We start from the raw sequence: 16,462 nt of genomic DNA, 5'->3' as shown, positions 1-16,462 counted from the left end.
ACATAGAGGGCAGCAACTTAGTCGAGCGTTTCGATGACTACATAAAGCTTTTAACATTTTTTTGTTTTATTGGGTGACAATTTATACTTTTTATAGGCCCTAAATAAACGATAAATATTTTTAGATATGATTTATTTGAAAGGTAGGATTATTTAGAAAAACATTAGCTTGGCCTATTTTGATAGAGATCAGACAGATTTTACGGTATTGGAAAAACAAGGAGAGGGACGCTGCACTAACTCCCCCACACACACTGTCTCTGCTGGACGTACTGATATAAAAAGAGGAAAGAGACTCATTCATGCAGTGAACATAACATAAACATCCAGAAAGGGTGGGGTAATGTTAGAGTGCTGTGGTAGTGAGGCTTCTCTAGGTTGTATGCTAATGACATTTTAAAATGTAAAATTTAGATTTGTTTTTCAGCTCAGAAACATGGGTGAACATCACAAGAAAGTTCTGCAACAGTACCTGAGATCACATGAATCAAAATCTAAAACAAATGATGGTGAACATTCCTCCTATAGGCCGAATGCTGGTGATTCAATTGATAGGTATATAATTAAATTAAACATACCGTAAAACCCCACCCTTCCCACCTTTTCGAAATGTGCAATTATTGTACACTGGCAGTGGTGCATTGAGATTACTAATTAAGATTAAATTTAATTGATTTTTATATTCCAGAACTACTACTACGCTAAATGAAAAATTTAAATGGATGAATGTTTCAAAAACAGAATCAAACACTTCTGCTCCTAGAAATACAGCATTAAGGAAGACGTTGCCAAGGAGACCTGTAGCAGGACGCAAACTAAAGATTGATGACTTACCAGATGAAATCTTGCTTATAATCTTTGAATTCCTACCAGCAAATGACCTCTTGGTGTCAGCAAGTGTTTGCAGAAGATGGTTAAAGTTGTCCAATGATGAGTAAGTATCGTTGTCACCTGACCACCTCCAGTGCAACAAGGATTGGTAATGAGTATCATGTCAATTTGGTGTCACGTCCAACTCTGTTTCGTGGGTCATCAGTGTTACACCTCATGTCATGGGTCAAATCAGTGTCACAACCAACACTGTGGCATGGTTGAAGAACGAAAGAACCTACACAGACTTCACTGGCATAGTGACATAATTATTTGCTGATAAATGTAACTTGAAGAGTATATATATGTAACACTTAAATTGATGTGAAATAAGTGTCAAAATGTCAATATGTACTATTTCCACATGCAATGATTATTTATGTTAATTAGGTGATAAACTAAAATTTAATAATTCCCATAAAATTTTAAAATAAGTACATGATAATAATGACAGATAAACATAAATGCCCATGAAAATGGTTTATTTTCTTATAGTATTCTGTGGCAAAGATTGTACATAAAGTATGGACAGCTAAAGAAGAATGAATCTGTGGATGTTCAATTGAAGTGTCATGGTGGAATAAGATGGAAACGAGAATGTATTAGAAGGTAAGAATAGAGGTTCATGGGAATGCTGATGACAATGAAGATGTTATCCTAAAGCTCTGTCTGTGATGTGCCCAAATATGGTAGTGATATGCTTAAATATGGTAGTGATATGATATCATCATATATGGGCACATCAAATTTGTTTGTCACATAAAGTTTGATAGTGTAGACAGAGCTTAAGCTGGTAATTTATTATGAGTTATTATACACAGATACATTTACAATTGTTTATGTTTTCAATCTATAGATGCATTGAGAAGAGAAACTCAAGACTTAAGTTGCTACTTAAAAAAATAAACAATTATACATTACTTCCTGCAGAAACAAAGAAGGTAATAGAGTAAGTATACAATAAATAGTTGTAATAGTTAATAGTAATTTGCATATTTATGTGTTGTTTCCCCTTCCCCATCTCTTAAAGATGTATTGTCCCCCAAAAACATGAAAAATGAAGATTAATTAAATCAGACTTTGAATAGGTTATTTTGTAGTTTTAATAAAGTTAATCACTTCCGTAGAAAAAAACCCGGAAAAAATAATGTTTTCACTTATAAAATAACATAATAAATGGTTAAATTCAACCAAAAATCCATTGGCTGGCAGCCAATTTGACCATTTTTTGCTTTAAATTCCAGTTTTTTCAGGTAAATAAATTTTTTTTTAATCTAATTTTTGGTCGAAGTCAATAACTATTATGTGACATTAAAATGGCATATTCAACAAAAAAAAATTTAAAAATTATTTTTCAGGGGGACAATACATCTTTAAAGGTTTCAGTTATCTATTAAAAAAACCCGAAAATAACTAACCATTTTTTTCTGTTTTTAATACTACACTAGAAAACTTGGTATAAAATGGCAGTTGGTTTTAACAGACAGCGACAAAAACGAGCATATTATTGACCAATCAGATGTCTCCCATTTTCTAACGTCCATAACAGTTCGTTGGTATAGCTTGGAATTTCCTCCAATCAGAAACATTCGTCAAGTTGCCATATATGCTATAGCGCCTGTGTTTTTTCATAAGAATGGTAGTCCAGTTGTAAATAGGTACTATTGCGGGAAAGCATTTTATATTATTCAAATTTCAATTATTCAATTACAGAACCGTAACAAACAATAAATGATATGACAATTCTACAACAGATAACATTCTTATCTCATACAAAAGAAAGTTCATTATGGTTTTGTAATGATATGATGACAAAAATAATCATCACTGCGAAAGTGAAAGTCGTACCAAACAAGGATTGAACTCTTGAACTTGTTTAAGCATTTATTTTAATTTCGAAAAAAAAAGTGATTGATAGTTCTTTTTTTAATTTAAACTTAAAATCTTGTTTCAGTCCATGTCAAAGGTCATTGCTTCTAAAGACTAACCCACAGACGATTCTTATAGGACAAGAAATTGGTGGAGATGACCGAGTGAGTCTTTATTACGTGCAAGGTGGTCCACTACTGGCAGTCTGGAAGGTAAGCTTCAGGATAACGTCTTCTGGCACACTCTCAAGTGCATAGCCACTATCGTTCTCTCACCTTAAAAAAAGAGGTGTCCATATTTGGTTGGGGGACTGTACAGAAGCTTGTTGAGAACCTTTTGTATCAATCAATCAAAATCAACATTTATTTCCAAAATAGTGGCGTCACCAAAAAAGCAAAAGCTTGTGTCAGGAACGCCAAAACAAAACATTCAAAAGCAAACAAAACATATATATATAAGACACAGAAATTAAAATAACAATAAGACGTAAAGCCGTACATTTCAATTGCAGTATAAATCATATTAATACATTTTCAATTGCTAGAGGTAAATATATTAAAAAAACAGTATCTCTGTGGCAGTGGCGTAATGGCCATGAGCGCTCACTGGCTAAACCCAGGGGCACCAGAACTAAGGGGGCCCCAGTGCATGAGCAGCTCAAATGCAACTACCCAGCGTTGGAGGGCCCCTTAGGACCAAGGGCCCCAGAGCATAAAGAGGCCCCAGTGCATGAGCAGCCCAAATGCAACTACTCAGTGTTGGAGGGCCTTTAGGAGTGTTAAAACAGGGGCCTTTTCCCCATGCGATATGCCACTGCCCTGTGGAAAACCACAACAACATTCTCCACAAACCTAGAATATACAGGTTTTTTATTTTCAGTTTGGTTTCATGAATTAAAATACATGTTTTAAAATGTTCACCCTTCCTTTATTTTTTTTGTTAAAGGAAGACGAAGATCTTGCATTTGTAAGCCAGTCTTTTCACTGTTCACATCTCATTCAAAAGTGTCTGTATGGATCTTCTGAAAGGTCAGTAACTTCTGTCGCATTTACAATTTAAGTTGATGTGAAACTGAACATTCTCATAGCAGAATCTTTGACTCAATTAATACAGCAGATTTAGGGTTCAAAACCCTCAAGCCATAGAGATGGTAGAGTGCAGGGTCAGATCCAGGAGTTTTAAAACAGCGATTGCTATTGCAGTTACTATATAAATAAGTAGTTCATAATTTAATTTTAGCCGTCAAAAGAGGAAGCACGCCCCCAGCGATATATATGTAAATGAACAGTTACGAAAGTGAAATCAAAATAATTTTTTTTTTTACTTTAGACACTTTTTTTTCTTTTTAGTATTCATCGTCCAATTCTAAAAAAACCACCAGTAGATGATATAGACCCCCAATATGGTAAGAGAAATGTATTTTTTTATTGAGTCTATTGCCTCAGAATTCAACTCAGTATATCCTCGATTTTAGGTCTATCTACATTATCAAACTGATAATGAGCCCATATATAGAAATGATGTCATATATTTAGGCATATCACTACCATATTTGGGCACATCACACTTTTTTTGTCAAACTAGTTTGATAGTGTAGACAGAGCTATACGATATCACTGTTTTATTTGAAGGTCTCCACGACTACACCTGTGTAGTGGAATTGCGTAACCAGAGGGCAGCCCACTGGAATCAACAATTCACATTCCTTCATACATGCAAGACAAAGATAGGTAAGAAATAGAAATTCCATTTCATTTAAGATTGGCTTAGGCATAAATATGCAATGTAAGTGTGAAAAAAAGGACTTACAAATGTTTACTGTACTGTTTTAAATTCCTTGTTTGTTTAACTTTATGTTTATATACTTCAAGTTTAAAATTTAAAATGTTGTGATTTTTTGTGTGTTTTATATACACTTTCATAATGCTACAAAGTTGATGGAATGGCAAAACTTGTTCTGATCAGAGAAGATAAAGCAACGGATCACTCGGCCACGAGTAAGAAACTCTCATTGCCATGGAAAACGGAGATCTTTAAAGGAATCGTACAGGTATAATAATGACACTTAAAAGTGAACTGTACTCGCCAGTGGCATAACGGCTACGAGCGCTCATTGGCTAAACCCATTGGCCTCGGATCTTAGGGGCCCCCTGAGCAGTGTCCAGAGGGAAAAAAAGGCATTAAAATATGTCGAAAAAGGTTAAAAACACCCGAGGCCTCCAGCGTTGGAGGGCCACAGTTCCTAAGCCAGGGCCTCAGGTCTCTGCGTTACGCCACTGGTACTCGCTCAAATATTAGCACACACTAGGTGTCGTCTGCAATGAACTGCTGTCCCACTCATACTAAAAAGGGTACAAAAATGGTCACCGTGGGCTAACCTGAAACAACTTGTTTTTGAGAATTTTCTACACTATAAATTACTATACTAATATATTTTTGGTTTATACTTTTTTGAAAGAATGTTTGCATTATGGATGTGACATTGCATGATGAATTCAAGGAAGCGATGTGGACCATAAGGTACAAGATCTCTTTATGTAAATGTATATTTTAAAATATATTTAAATAATATTAGAATAGCCAAGTTTTAACTAGAAACTCGTAAGTTTAAGCACTAAATTATTATATATATTTTTTTTAAATCACAGTTCGCCTGTAGTAATAGCTGAAACAGAAGACCACAAAGGTTAGTACATTATGACTATAATGTTTTAATATTACGTAGTATTTATAAGGCTAATATACCTGCATGCTTACAAAGCAAACAAATTAGGGTTAGTCACAGAAGTTCTTGTTCAGTTTATAGCACTCCTAAGGGGCCCTCCAATGCTGGGTAGTTGTATTGTGACTGCTCATGCTCTGTGGCCCTTAAGCCTTGGGACCCCCTGGGTTTAGCACTCCTGAAGGCTCCTCCAACACTGGGTAGTTGCATTAGACTACTCATGCTGTGGGGCCCTGGGTTTAGCCAGTGAGCGCTCATAGCCGTTACGCTGCTTTTCTCGATAAACTATTTGTATTCTTTTACAGTGGATTTTACATATGATGGTCCTGAATATCACATCACATACAATGATGAGACTGGTCATGTGATGTTGCGTTTAATTTGGGTAGGTTATCAAATGTTTGTTATTTAATACTTTTGTTTAAAACAATTTTTTTTTTAATGGTAGAAATAGTTAAATAGGCCAAATGCATAAGGTTGCCAGGTTATGTACTGAAGTTTTTAAATTTTAATTACAGATTGAAGACAGAGACATATTTATGATAACTAAAGCGGAGTTAAATCTATCCTGTAAAGCTATCAATCAGTGGTTTAAAACAAAGTACTAAAAGGAAGGAGTTACGACCTGTAGTGTTCACTTTTATGTGCGCTTCACAACACATGGTTATAAAAGTAAATAGGATTTTTACCGCAGGGGAGTGTCCCACCGGAGGTGCTGACCAGTCGTGGGCGATCCAAATTGATTTTTTTCAATTGGTTTTGTTATGTACTACATATTTTATTTCAATTTGTTTTTGTTAATGAATGTTGTTTGGTATGTGTGTACTGTACATGTAAATGGTATCCAAACTGACTCACTTCTTTCGGTACTGTTGTACCCATTGTAATTCTGAATGAATAAAGAATTGATATATTAGTGTAAGACCATAAATACTGATACGTGTGTGTGCAATAACACAAAATTATTTAATTGACAAAAAAAGTGTGATGTGCTCAAATATGGTAGTGATATAATATCATCGTGTCCCTCACATGAAGTTTGATAGTGTATTATAGTAGACAGTAGACCATACCTGTTTATCTGTGCAATAACACTAAATGATTTATAGAATACTTTATCATATCATCACAGTAAATTATTTATTTATAAAATAAATACATACAGTCTGATCAGCTTTTTTTTGCAGAAAAATTGACATAAATGTTTAGCTAACTATGCAAAAAATTGAAGTACATAACTATGCGGAAAAATTGAAATATATGTGTAAGTAACTATGCGAAAAAATTTACATACATGTGTAAGTAACTATGCGAAAAAATCGAAATAGATTAGTAAATATGCAAAAAAATTTAAAATATATGTTTAAAGATGTATTGTCCCTTGAAACACAAAAAAATGAAGTTCAAAATATTCTAAATTTAAATTGGCCATATCAAAGTAATATTAAAATTATTCACCTTAAGTCGAAAATTCGAGTCAAAAACAACAATTGTACGTAATTAACAGCTAAATTAATTTGATTACATTTTGTCTGGATAATCGTCCCGAGCGAAAGTAAACAAAAATTTCAAACCACGAGTATGCATTATGCATGATGCTAATTAGGATTGTTCTCACAGATCGCGAAGAAGTTTTATGATTATGCATACAGAGTAGCCAAACAAGCGCGTTGCATTATGAGATATGTTTTGATAGAAAACTTTGACTGGAAGTCAAAGTTATTTTTTGAACCAAAAAACGTCTGTATTTCAGTTAAATGATTTTTTTTTTCGACTCATTTTTGGTAAAAATTAATAAATATTATGATACTTCAAAATGACCCACTTTTTTTCGAAATCTTTTTTTTTTTTTTTTTTTTGGAATTTGACAAAGGGACAATACATCTTTAACTAACTATGCGAAAAAATGAAATACATGTGTAAATAACTGTGCAAAAAATTGAAATATATGTGTAACTAACTATGCGGAAAATTGAAATATGCAAACAAAATGAAATACATATGTAACGAACTATGCGAAAAAATTACACTTGTCAATTGACGAGCTAAGACCGGCCCAAGTCGTAAGTGTACATAGGGTCTTTCAAAAGAAATCTTGATTTTTGAAAAATATGCTAGTTGCAATGTTTACTTATGACGTGGGAGAATTAGTCGTCTGTTTGTAGAACAGTGTTTATTATGTAGTTGTGTAGTGTAGCCTTCTGAAGGATTTTAGTATGTTCCCCTCCTGATATCTCAAATTCTAAAACTGGTTGTGTTTGTTCATTCTGCCACCTGTAGAAATTGAAACAAATTTTATTATTTTCGTTATTCTCTTGTGGGATTCAATCTAATTTGTTTATACTTATTATTCTTAATGGTTATTTCTAAATTAATCATTTTTATACTTTGCTACTAACAACTTACTTCATAAGATATTGAAGACTGTTCAAATTAACTACACCGTCCCCTTTTCCATACTTTACTGTAGGTTGCACTTCAGGAAAATCAGAATCATACGTATAAGTCTGCTCTGTCTGCACATCCTTACCGTGGACATTGAAAACTGGAACACCTTACAAAATAAATAAAAATCATGGTTTTTAAAAACCTCTAAAACGGACCAATTTCCTAAAAATTTAACATTGCAATGACAGTTCCTCCTTCATAATAAATAAGTGTTCCAGGAATACAAATTAAACATCGCAATGAAAGTGAAAGCGCCCTCAAACAAGTATCTCATACCTGGAGGTTCCATAGCACTGATTGATGAATTAGTATCCTTCCAAAGTTCGTAGCCAATTGGAAAATTGGTGTCATTAAAAAACTGTTGATAATCGTATGCTGTGTAGTTACGTGTTGGCGTGCTGATAATGACTTCATCTTTCCACAAGCTAGGTACAGGCAGTAGAATCGCACTGCTGGGGAATGTATGCACAGCCTTTCTGATCTTGTAGGGATCAACAAATATTGGATGATCGAAATTATCACCTTAAACACAAGAAATACAAAACCATTATTTTAGTGTGTAGTAGAAAAAACATGCATATAAGTTGGATTGGGGAGACCTCCATCTGGTCTGGGAACTAAATTTTATTTTTAAAATTTCGAAGTTATAAGCTTCATTATAGAATTTTGTGTGTTGATATATATTTATTATTATATTAAATACTTTCAGAGATAAATTCTATCTACAGTAGACCTACCTGATGCATAAATTTTAAACATTTTTGTAGCGCCACCTAGTGGTGGTGCGATAGCAACCCATGATTGTATAAAATTGTCCTTCCATGCCTGATCTTGGTGGTTGAGGAAGAAGAGGGTGTACACACAGCCTAGGCTGTGACTGACCATCACAACTTTTGTGTTGCCATTCATGTGGTATGTCTCTTCAATGAGGGCCACTAACTTTTCAAAATAATCACCAGCTTCATCTGTAAATATGCAAAAGAAAAAGTGTGATTAAAACAAAATAATGACTCAACTAGATACCTAATGATTATGCTTCAATAATAGACGACCAACGACCTAACTAGGTCTGGGGCCGGATTTATCAAACTTGCTTAGCAAAAAAATCGTCTTAACTTTGCCTTAAATCCTTGATTTTGCCTAAGTCAGATTTATTAATATATCTAAGCAAAAATATTTTCTTAATTTTGTCTTAAATCTAAAGCCTGTTTTCTTGTTGACGTAAGTCGACGCTATCGTTAAAGCCTGTTTTCCTGTCGACGTTATTCGACGCTATTGTCGTTGATCGTAAACAGTTCAACTTGATCGTTTTCAAATGATCAAGTTGAAATGTTAACGATAGCGAGTACCTTTTTCTGTAAATCGTTAACATTTCAATGTTTACGTGGAAGATCGGCGATTATTGTTAACGATAGCTTCGACTTACGTCGACAGGAAAACAGGCTTTTATCATTTCAACTTGATCGTTTTCAAACGATCGTCGTTGAACTGTTTACGATCAACGACGATAGCGTCGAATAATGTCGACAGGAAAACAGGCTTAAGACGAACAACACCCTGCCTTAAGATCAAAAATTTCGTCTTATCTCATTTCTGCAACAGCAACATTCTTTTTGACAACACGAGCGCACTAGGGCGGAACATTGAACAACAAAATATAAGCAAATATTGATGCCAACCCAGGTCAATCGAAGATCGTGCCTGCTGTTTTTAAGAGGCTTCTTAAGACTTATTTGTTTCTTAAAGCATTTTAATCTCCTTTTTTCTCTTTTTCCATGCCACCTAGATTGTTTTAGATCTATTTTTGTAGGGCAGGAGGCGCCTGAGTCTGGGATGACCGAGACACAACTGGTGCTGACCGGGGTTCAATTAGACCGAACCCTGGTTAGCGACGAAGGCGTATCCCCTTACTGCGGTTTGGTTTTTTTTTTTGGCATGGTTGGATTTCCCTTTTTTCATATTTATTTATGTACAGCGCTTAGAGGTTTCACAACATTAGGCGCTATATAAATCCAGGATATTATTATTATTATTACCTAGAAACCATGAAAACTGTTTCGATCGAGTGGGAAGGGAGGAAACACATCCCATTATCCCCACATGTGCACGATGAAATAACATGACATAGTTTGGTCATCACAAATCAAAGGCTCTTATAATTTGCACTTACGTGGTGCTCGTCGGAAATCATATGGAGCTCCACGAACTGACACATCTCTTGTATAACCCTTAGCAACCAATGCATTCACAAGTCCAACAAAATACTTCGCTGTTAAATAATTTGTTATAACATTAATATTTGATGTTAAACATTATTATATTTTAATTTTAAATGTCTGGGTCATAAATAATTCAATAAACTGTACATTTTCCTTTAAACACATTATAAAAAAGACATTTTATAACTTAACCTCTTTTTTAGCAATAATTATCAAGTTATTATCAATTATAAAGTAAGAAATAGGATCATGAATTGTAATTATTTGACAATATGGAGGTTTTCGTTTAAATGTTATTTGTGATCGGTGTATGTAGGTTTATGGGAGGGTCTAATAGTTTATTTTTATGTAAATACTATTTTGATCTGGGACACAATGTAAATGACACTTACCCTGAGGGAAGAACGTGAGATTAGGAGATATCCATTCAACCGTTGACGTATAGCCAAATCCTGGCACCGTGATATTCACGCCTTTTGGAGGTGAACTTGTCCTTGTTTTCATATCATATACAAGTCTACAAAAGGATTAGAAAAGATATAGTACTATGTGGTGTAACGCAGAGGCCTGAGGCCCCCGGTTTAGGAACTCTAAGTGGTCCTCCAACGCTGGAGAGGCCTGGGCATTTTAGCCTTTTTCGACATATTTCAACGCCTGTTTTTTCCTCTGGGCACTGCTCAGGGGCCCCCCATAAGCTCTGGGGCCCCTGGGTTTAGCCAGTGAGCGCTCATAGCCATTACACTACTGATGGTACTTGTGAGAGTTTTACTAGCTGTACAGGAGCTCTTCGCTGTTAAAATGACTATTAACTTTTAGTACCTCATTCTTCCCAGTTGCAAAGATAGTTTGCAGTAAAATATGTCTATATATGGTTGCATTTAAAGATGTAAAATTGAAGATTAATAAAAAGACATTGTATAGGTCATTTTGCAGTTAATCACTTTTGCAGAAAAAGTTTGTCACTTACAAAAAGACAGAATAAACAAGAAATATTTCTTACAAAAAACGCCCCTCGACATTTTAAAATTAAACATTGTTCTTTCTTCAGATATATTAAATGATAATTATTAAAAAGATGTCCTTTAATCGCAAAAATACATACAAATCAAAGATAGTTCTTTAATTATGAATCACATTATGCCCATTTTTTCACTAGTTAATTCATGGAGTTATAATCCATGGTTAATTGTATACTATAAATACACAATTTTCAACCTGTAGGCATGCAACTGAATACCCTCTAGAGACAACACAAATTCCTCCACAATCTGTTGATTCGTGTCAACCAATCAAAGGGTGAGAATCCAAAATCATTCAACCGTGAGCCCTGATAGAGTACCCTCTTTTTCCAGACGTTTTATGGGTCCAGCAGCTGGGACCTATAAATTATAGTCGAGTTTACAAATTCGCAAAACTTTCGGCTTTAGAACTATAGCTACCGTAATGAAAAAGCTTCTTAATGAGTATGTCCTCCTGGGACATAGCTGGCTAAAGCTGCGGCGCGAAAACCCATCGACATATATTTTGATTTAAATTACAGTATTTTTCAGGTAAATAATTTTTTTTTTTAAAGTGAATGACTATTCAATAATCAGGGATGACATACCAATGAAATGTACCATGTGGTGAAGTCTTCTTAAAATAAAAATACTACAGGTACAGTAAACAAAATGCTTACTTTATATTTGCAACGAAACAATCTTCAGCACCGTCGATTAAATTGAACCAGATACGGTAGGTTTTGTTTTTTCGACAGTAGTAATGCGGCACTTCATTGTTTTCCTGTTTTACCATTAATTGGCTAGCCCCATCACCTGGCACTGCAAACAAAAACAAATACAGATTGCTTATTTTTACTATTTGCATATTTATTTAAGTTTGTTTCATATAGAGTATTTATTGTATCGGTTTTCTGTTTCATACCTTCAAGTGGCAACTTTCGTTGCTGTTGGTTTTGATGAAATACAATTTTAAAAAGTTTAAAAAAAAATGTAAATATTTGATATGAATAACATAAGTTTATCCAAAGTTGAGTTAAAAAGTGCAGACTTTTCTGGTAAATGTTCTGAGTGTGATGAAATACTGTTTAGTAGCATAGAGCTGTTGGGATAGTCATAAAACACAAAGATCTAATGTTATACTGACACAAGATTCAATTCCATAAAACAGGCATCGAGATGTACCCAGAGGTGTACCTCCTTTGTAATTATTATCAGCTTGTACTAACTCCACCTATTTGCTACATAATGCAGTACACATAAAACATTTTTTTAACTTTACATGTTATGGTCATTTGATTGTTCACGAGCAAAGTCTAAAAAACAAAACTTAACTTACGTAAAACAACTGGGTATTTCTTGAACTCCGAACATTCTGCCGTAAAAATTGCACTGAAAATAATAATGGCAAAAACGGTAAATAATAATTTGACTTTTTTTTGCAAATACATCTTTACGGCGTCAGGCTAGGCTTGTGTTTCAATGCACCGTTATTGTGTACTTCACACAGTATCAATGTTTCAATACCACAGAGTAATGTGTACTGTATAACATACAACTGTATAATCATACAAACTCTATCCTCTCCTTGCCAGTACATCCATATTTAAGGAATAATACTAATTAATATGCATGTACTGGGAGGGGACTTTGAAACTTTATATGATGGTAAGAGATACTGATTGGTCCATTGTATTATGAATGTATTGTGGAATAGATTATAGGAGTTGATAAATGTAATACTGGTGCCTTCCGGGTTTAACATTTTTTTAAACTCAAATATTTTGTAAAAAAATATTTTGTAATTCAAGCACACAACAAAACTATTTAATCAAAGAAATATGTGATTTTATAATTTACCGTTTTTTTCCCCAATAAACTTTAGTCTCAAGCTTAACTGGAAACTGAGGAAATTTGGATTAGGCCATCAACGGACCCACGACAGCCAGCAGTGCAGCGTCTACCATATCGGCACACCGGGAGATGATCCCCTACTCTTTTCAAATAGTATACCAAGTTATTTAATGTGCACTATAATTTACATGGGACCAACAGGTTTATGTCCCATCAGAAGGACGAAGCAATGAGAGTAAAGCATCTAAGCTAAGGATACAATTAGTATGGTAAAGATAAGCTAGAACCCATGCCTATCACATGCTAGTCCAATATTACACCATCACTCTCTGGTATAAACAGCCGCGCTTTTCCGGTCTCCCATCCAGAATGCAACCGGGCCTACATTGCTCTTAATTTCCGTGATCTGACGAGAACCGGTGTTTCAATGCAGTATGGCTGTATACATCTGTAGAAACTAGATACTAAGAAAAAAAATCAGAAGGTAGAATTTAAAGAATACATACAATATCTGACAACAAGCAAGGCAACAAAGCATAAAAACAAGGAAAGATATTGTTAAATAATTAATATGGCGTGTTGCAATGTATGGATGAAGAAATTATTACTATTAATACTATTTTATATTATTTATAAAACTAAAATAATGGCTATTTATGGCTTGTTTTGAATGATTATACATTATGACCAATTTTTGGTACCATATATTTGTAAGTCCGGTTAATATTTGGCTAGTCTTACTGGCCGGATCTATTTTGGCTAAAATTGGTCTGTCCGGACAGGTTTCGGTGCGACAGGTCTACCAAGGTGGGAGTGTCGATAAAAGCAAGTAGAGCTTTCTTCACCACCTACAATGTCTCCACCAATTAACCCTCATGGCCGCGGTCCATGGCTAAAGAATGTCAAATCCCACCCTCCCAACGCCCCTAATAAATTATTCGGTAAGTAATCTTTTTCCCTCTTTTTTCTTGAGTGTTTTCATGTAATTAAAAATTATATTAAATACAGTCAACTCTGTCAATACTGGACTCTCCGAACACCAGAAACTCTCCCAACACCAGAAACTCTCCGAACACCAGAAACTCTCCCAACACCAGAAACTCTCCCAACACCAGAAACTCTCCCAACACCAGAAACTCTCCCAACACCAGAAACTCTCCCAACACCAGAAACTCTCCCAACACCAGAAACTCTCCCAAACCTGAGACAAAAGGTCCCAATTTGTTACCATTAAAAACACATTCTGAATACCAGACTTTTAGAAAACCAGATAGCATTAGGTAGCCTAACGGTGTCTAGTATTGGTAGGGATAACTGTACTATAATGGCTAAATAAATATAATGAATACAGAATAGTATAGTTACAAAATTTGACAAGAATAAGCTATTGAAATATCACTTGGCTCTAGAGCGAAATTACAATGCAGCGTGATACGAAAACAACCAATGAAACGGCAGGGATGCAATAGGTGTGATGTAAAAAATCTTTAACCTACTAACACTTGGGTCTCCTAAATACCAAACCCTACACCAAGCCCCAACAGTATAAAGTCTGTATTATACAAAATAGGATATAGAGGATTAATTGATATATTGATATCAAACCCTACCAATCCCTATCAAAAGGCTTGGTGTAGGGCTTGGCATTTAGGAGACCCAAGTGTTAGTAGGTTAAAGATTTTTTACGTCACACCTATTGCATCCCTGCTGTTTCATTGGTTGTTTTCAAATCACGCTGCATTGTAATCTCGCTCTAGATGCAAATGATATTTCAACAGCTTATTCTCTTCAAATTTGGAGATTATTATTATTACAGTATTAATATTATAGGTCAGAGTTTGAAGGTAGATGCCCTGGAAGATGAAAAAAAAACCTTGTGTGGTGGGCATGCCTTAAAAAAAGAAATGAATTAAAAAAGAATAAATAAATTAAAGAATACAGTAAATAAATTAAAGAATAAATTAACTGTACGGAAAAGACAAGTGAGGGTCAAGATATGACTGGCTATTATTTAATTTTTAATTTTTGTTAAAAAATGGCGGATGGAATATTATTCCACAGTGTGGGTCCTGCGTATCTTATTAATGTGTTAGAATGTGTTGGTTTTATGGGTGGGTACAGACATTTGTTTTGAGATCGAGTGTGGTGATGTGGAGAGACGAATTGAAGGTAAAAGGAAAACAGAGATGATTTGGCATGAGTTGGTTAATGCAGGAGAAGACAAAAGAACTTTGTTGGATGAGATTAATATTGTTAATTTGATGAGGCGAAGATTCCAGAATAGATTTGATGAGTGGGACAGTGGTGATGCTCCAGATTTGTTTCTTTTTTGTTTAGTCTACTAAAATATTGCGTCACAAAATGAGTACATTACAGTGAAGTAGTATAAAGCTCTGTCTACACTATCAAACATTACCTCAAGTTTATTATGGTTCCTTTTTATTCTGATTTTTGTTATTTTAGCTCAAGTATAGATATGGCACGCCAAAATGTCTTCTTTGTATGAATATTAAACGGAATTGACATCTAGAACCTGGACTATATAGGAGCGTAAAAAATACTTTTTAAAATGTGAGCAAAAACACTAAATGCTTTATTTAAAATACTGTACAAATTTGTTCTGTTATAAGTATTTATTGACGAAATGTATCATACATCTGATTGGCCGATTCGCAGCAGCCATAATAGGGACCGATCCTTCGATTTGTTTAAACAACATCTAACATTTGGTCTATAACCACACCCTGCTTACCAAATTTTTGGATGAACTTGAATATATTCCGGGTGAGTTTATAACTGGATCAGTACATTAGGAATAATAATAATAATAATAAATAACATTTATAAAGCGCAAGAGACAAAGGTTTCAAAGCGCTGTGTTTTCCAAGATATGTGCAAGTAGTAGCGTGTGATTATGCTTCTCTGAAGAGATGAGTTTTGAGTTTAGTTTTAAATGTGATTACAGATTTTGATGAGCGTATTTCGAGGGGTAGAGTGTTCCAGAGTTTTGGGGCTGCGACAGCGAAAGCACGATCACCGTAAAACCGAGTTCTGGAACGGGGTCCAGGTTTGAGAAGAAGTCTGCAGGATGAACGAAGCGAAGAGTTGGTTGACGGAGTAATGATGTCACATATGTAGGCTGGAGCACATCCGTTGATGGCCTTATATGTCAGCAACAGGATTTTAAAACGAATGCGCTGAACTACAGGCAACCAGTGTAAGTCACGAAAAACGGGAGAAATATGTTCATGTCGTTTAGTGCCAGTGATAAGTCTTGCGGCGGAATTTTGGATTCGTTGAAGAGGAGACAGATAAGAAGTTGGTAGGCCGTACAGAAGCGAGTTATGACAGTCAAGACGAGATGAAACAAAAGCATGAACAAGACGTTCAGTTGATGTTTTGTCAAGGTACTTACGAATCTGTCCGATCTGGTAAATTCCAAAGGAAGCACCACGACAAACATTACGAATGTGTTCTTTTAAA

At 34.8% G+C, this 16,462-nt stretch overlaps 3 protein-coding genes across 4 annotated transcripts in view; 2 read left to right on the top strand and 1 right to left on the bottom strand.

Annotated features, from left to right (window-relative positions):
• Positions 1 to 3,459, top strand: part of LOC144849637 (uncharacterized) — a 123,173-nt gene extending 119,714 nt beyond the window's left edge. The window contains exon 17 of the mRNA XM_078706617.1: positions 3,449 to 3,459. The gene's annotated coding sequence lies outside the window, so the exon portion shown is untranslated. The remainder of the gene's footprint in view (positions 1 to 3,448) is intronic.
• On the top strand, positions 16 to 6,533 carry LOC144849628 (F-box only protein 15-like). 2 transcript variants are annotated; one of them, XR_013613988.1, is made up of 15 exons: positions 16 to 142; positions 427 to 554; positions 688 to 933; positions 1,365 to 1,478; positions 1,726 to 1,818; positions 2,318 to 2,527; positions 2,824 to 2,950; positions 3,684 to 3,766; positions 4,088 to 4,143; positions 4,370 to 4,468; positions 4,673 to 4,788; positions 5,197 to 5,275; positions 5,387 to 5,424; positions 5,766 to 5,845; positions 5,979 to 6,010. XR_013613988.1 is itself a non-coding variant. In XM_078706603.1 (15 exons), exons 2-15 carry the CDS (start codon positions 436 to 438, stop codon positions 6,066 to 6,068), a joined length of 1,533 nt encoding a protein of 510 aa, XP_078562729.1. In that variant the 5' UTR covers positions 16 to 142; positions 427 to 435; the 3' UTR covers positions 6,069 to 6,533. The 2 variants fall into 2 exon arrangements, 1 of the variants encoding a protein (XP_078562729.1); XM_078706603.1 differs by having other exon boundaries at positions 5,197 to 5,258; positions 5,979 to 6,533.
• Positions 6,534 to 6,696: 163 nt separating this feature from the next.
• On the bottom strand, positions 6,697 to 12,688 carry LOC144849635 (lysosomal phospholipase A and acyltransferase-like). The gene is made up of 8 exons (XM_078706613.1): positions 12,465 to 12,688; positions 11,806 to 11,947; positions 10,520 to 10,644; positions 10,079 to 10,177; positions 8,646 to 8,873; positions 8,185 to 8,430; positions 7,867 to 8,014; positions 6,697 to 7,734 (listed from the first exon to the last, which is right to left on the bottom strand). The coding sequence occupies exons 1-8, from the start codon at positions 12,574 to 12,576 to the stop codon at positions 7,608 to 7,610; spliced, it is 1,227 nt and encodes a 408-aa protein (XP_078562739.1). The 5' UTR covers positions 12,577 to 12,688; the 3' UTR covers positions 6,697 to 7,607.
• Positions 12,689 to 16,462: the final 3,774 nt, after the last annotated feature.

This window comes from Antedon bifida, chromosome 8 (genome assembly GCF_963402885.1).
Source record: "Antedon bifida chromosome 8, ecAntBifi1.1, whole genome shotgun sequence".
NCBI classification, from domain to species: Eukaryota; Metazoa; Echinodermata; class Crinoidea; order Comatulida; family Antedonidae; genus Antedon; species Antedon bifida.
Note: the sequence above shows the minus strand (reverse complement) of the source record. Positions and strands in the feature narration are given on the sequence as shown.

Bases quoted from the DNA above. Each gene is read 5' to 3' on its own strand.
- LOC144849628 (XM_078706603.1), top strand. From the start codon at position 436: ATGGGTGAACATCACAAGAAAGTTCTGCAACAGTACCTGAGATCACAT. The intron at 4,144-4,369 runs GTAAGAGAAATG...TTTTATTTGAAG, and splicing joins TGATATAGACCCCCAATATG to GTCTCCACGACTACACCTGT. The intron at 4,469-4,672 runs GTAAGAAATAGA...AATGCTACAAAG, and splicing joins TACATGCAAGACAAAGATAG to TTGATGGAATGGCAAAACTT.
- LOC144849635 (XM_078706613.1), bottom strand. From the start codon at position 12,576: ATGTATTTGCAAAAAAAAGTCAAATTATTATTTACCGTTTTTGCCATT. The intron at 10,645-11,805 runs GTAAGCATTTTG...ATCCTTTTGTAG, and splicing joins TGTTTCGTTGCAAATATAAA to ACTTGTATATGATATGAAAA. The intron at 8,874-10,078 runs GTAAGTGCAAAT...GCATATTTACAG, and splicing joins TGATTTCCGACGAGCACCAC to ATGAAGCTGGTGATTATTTT.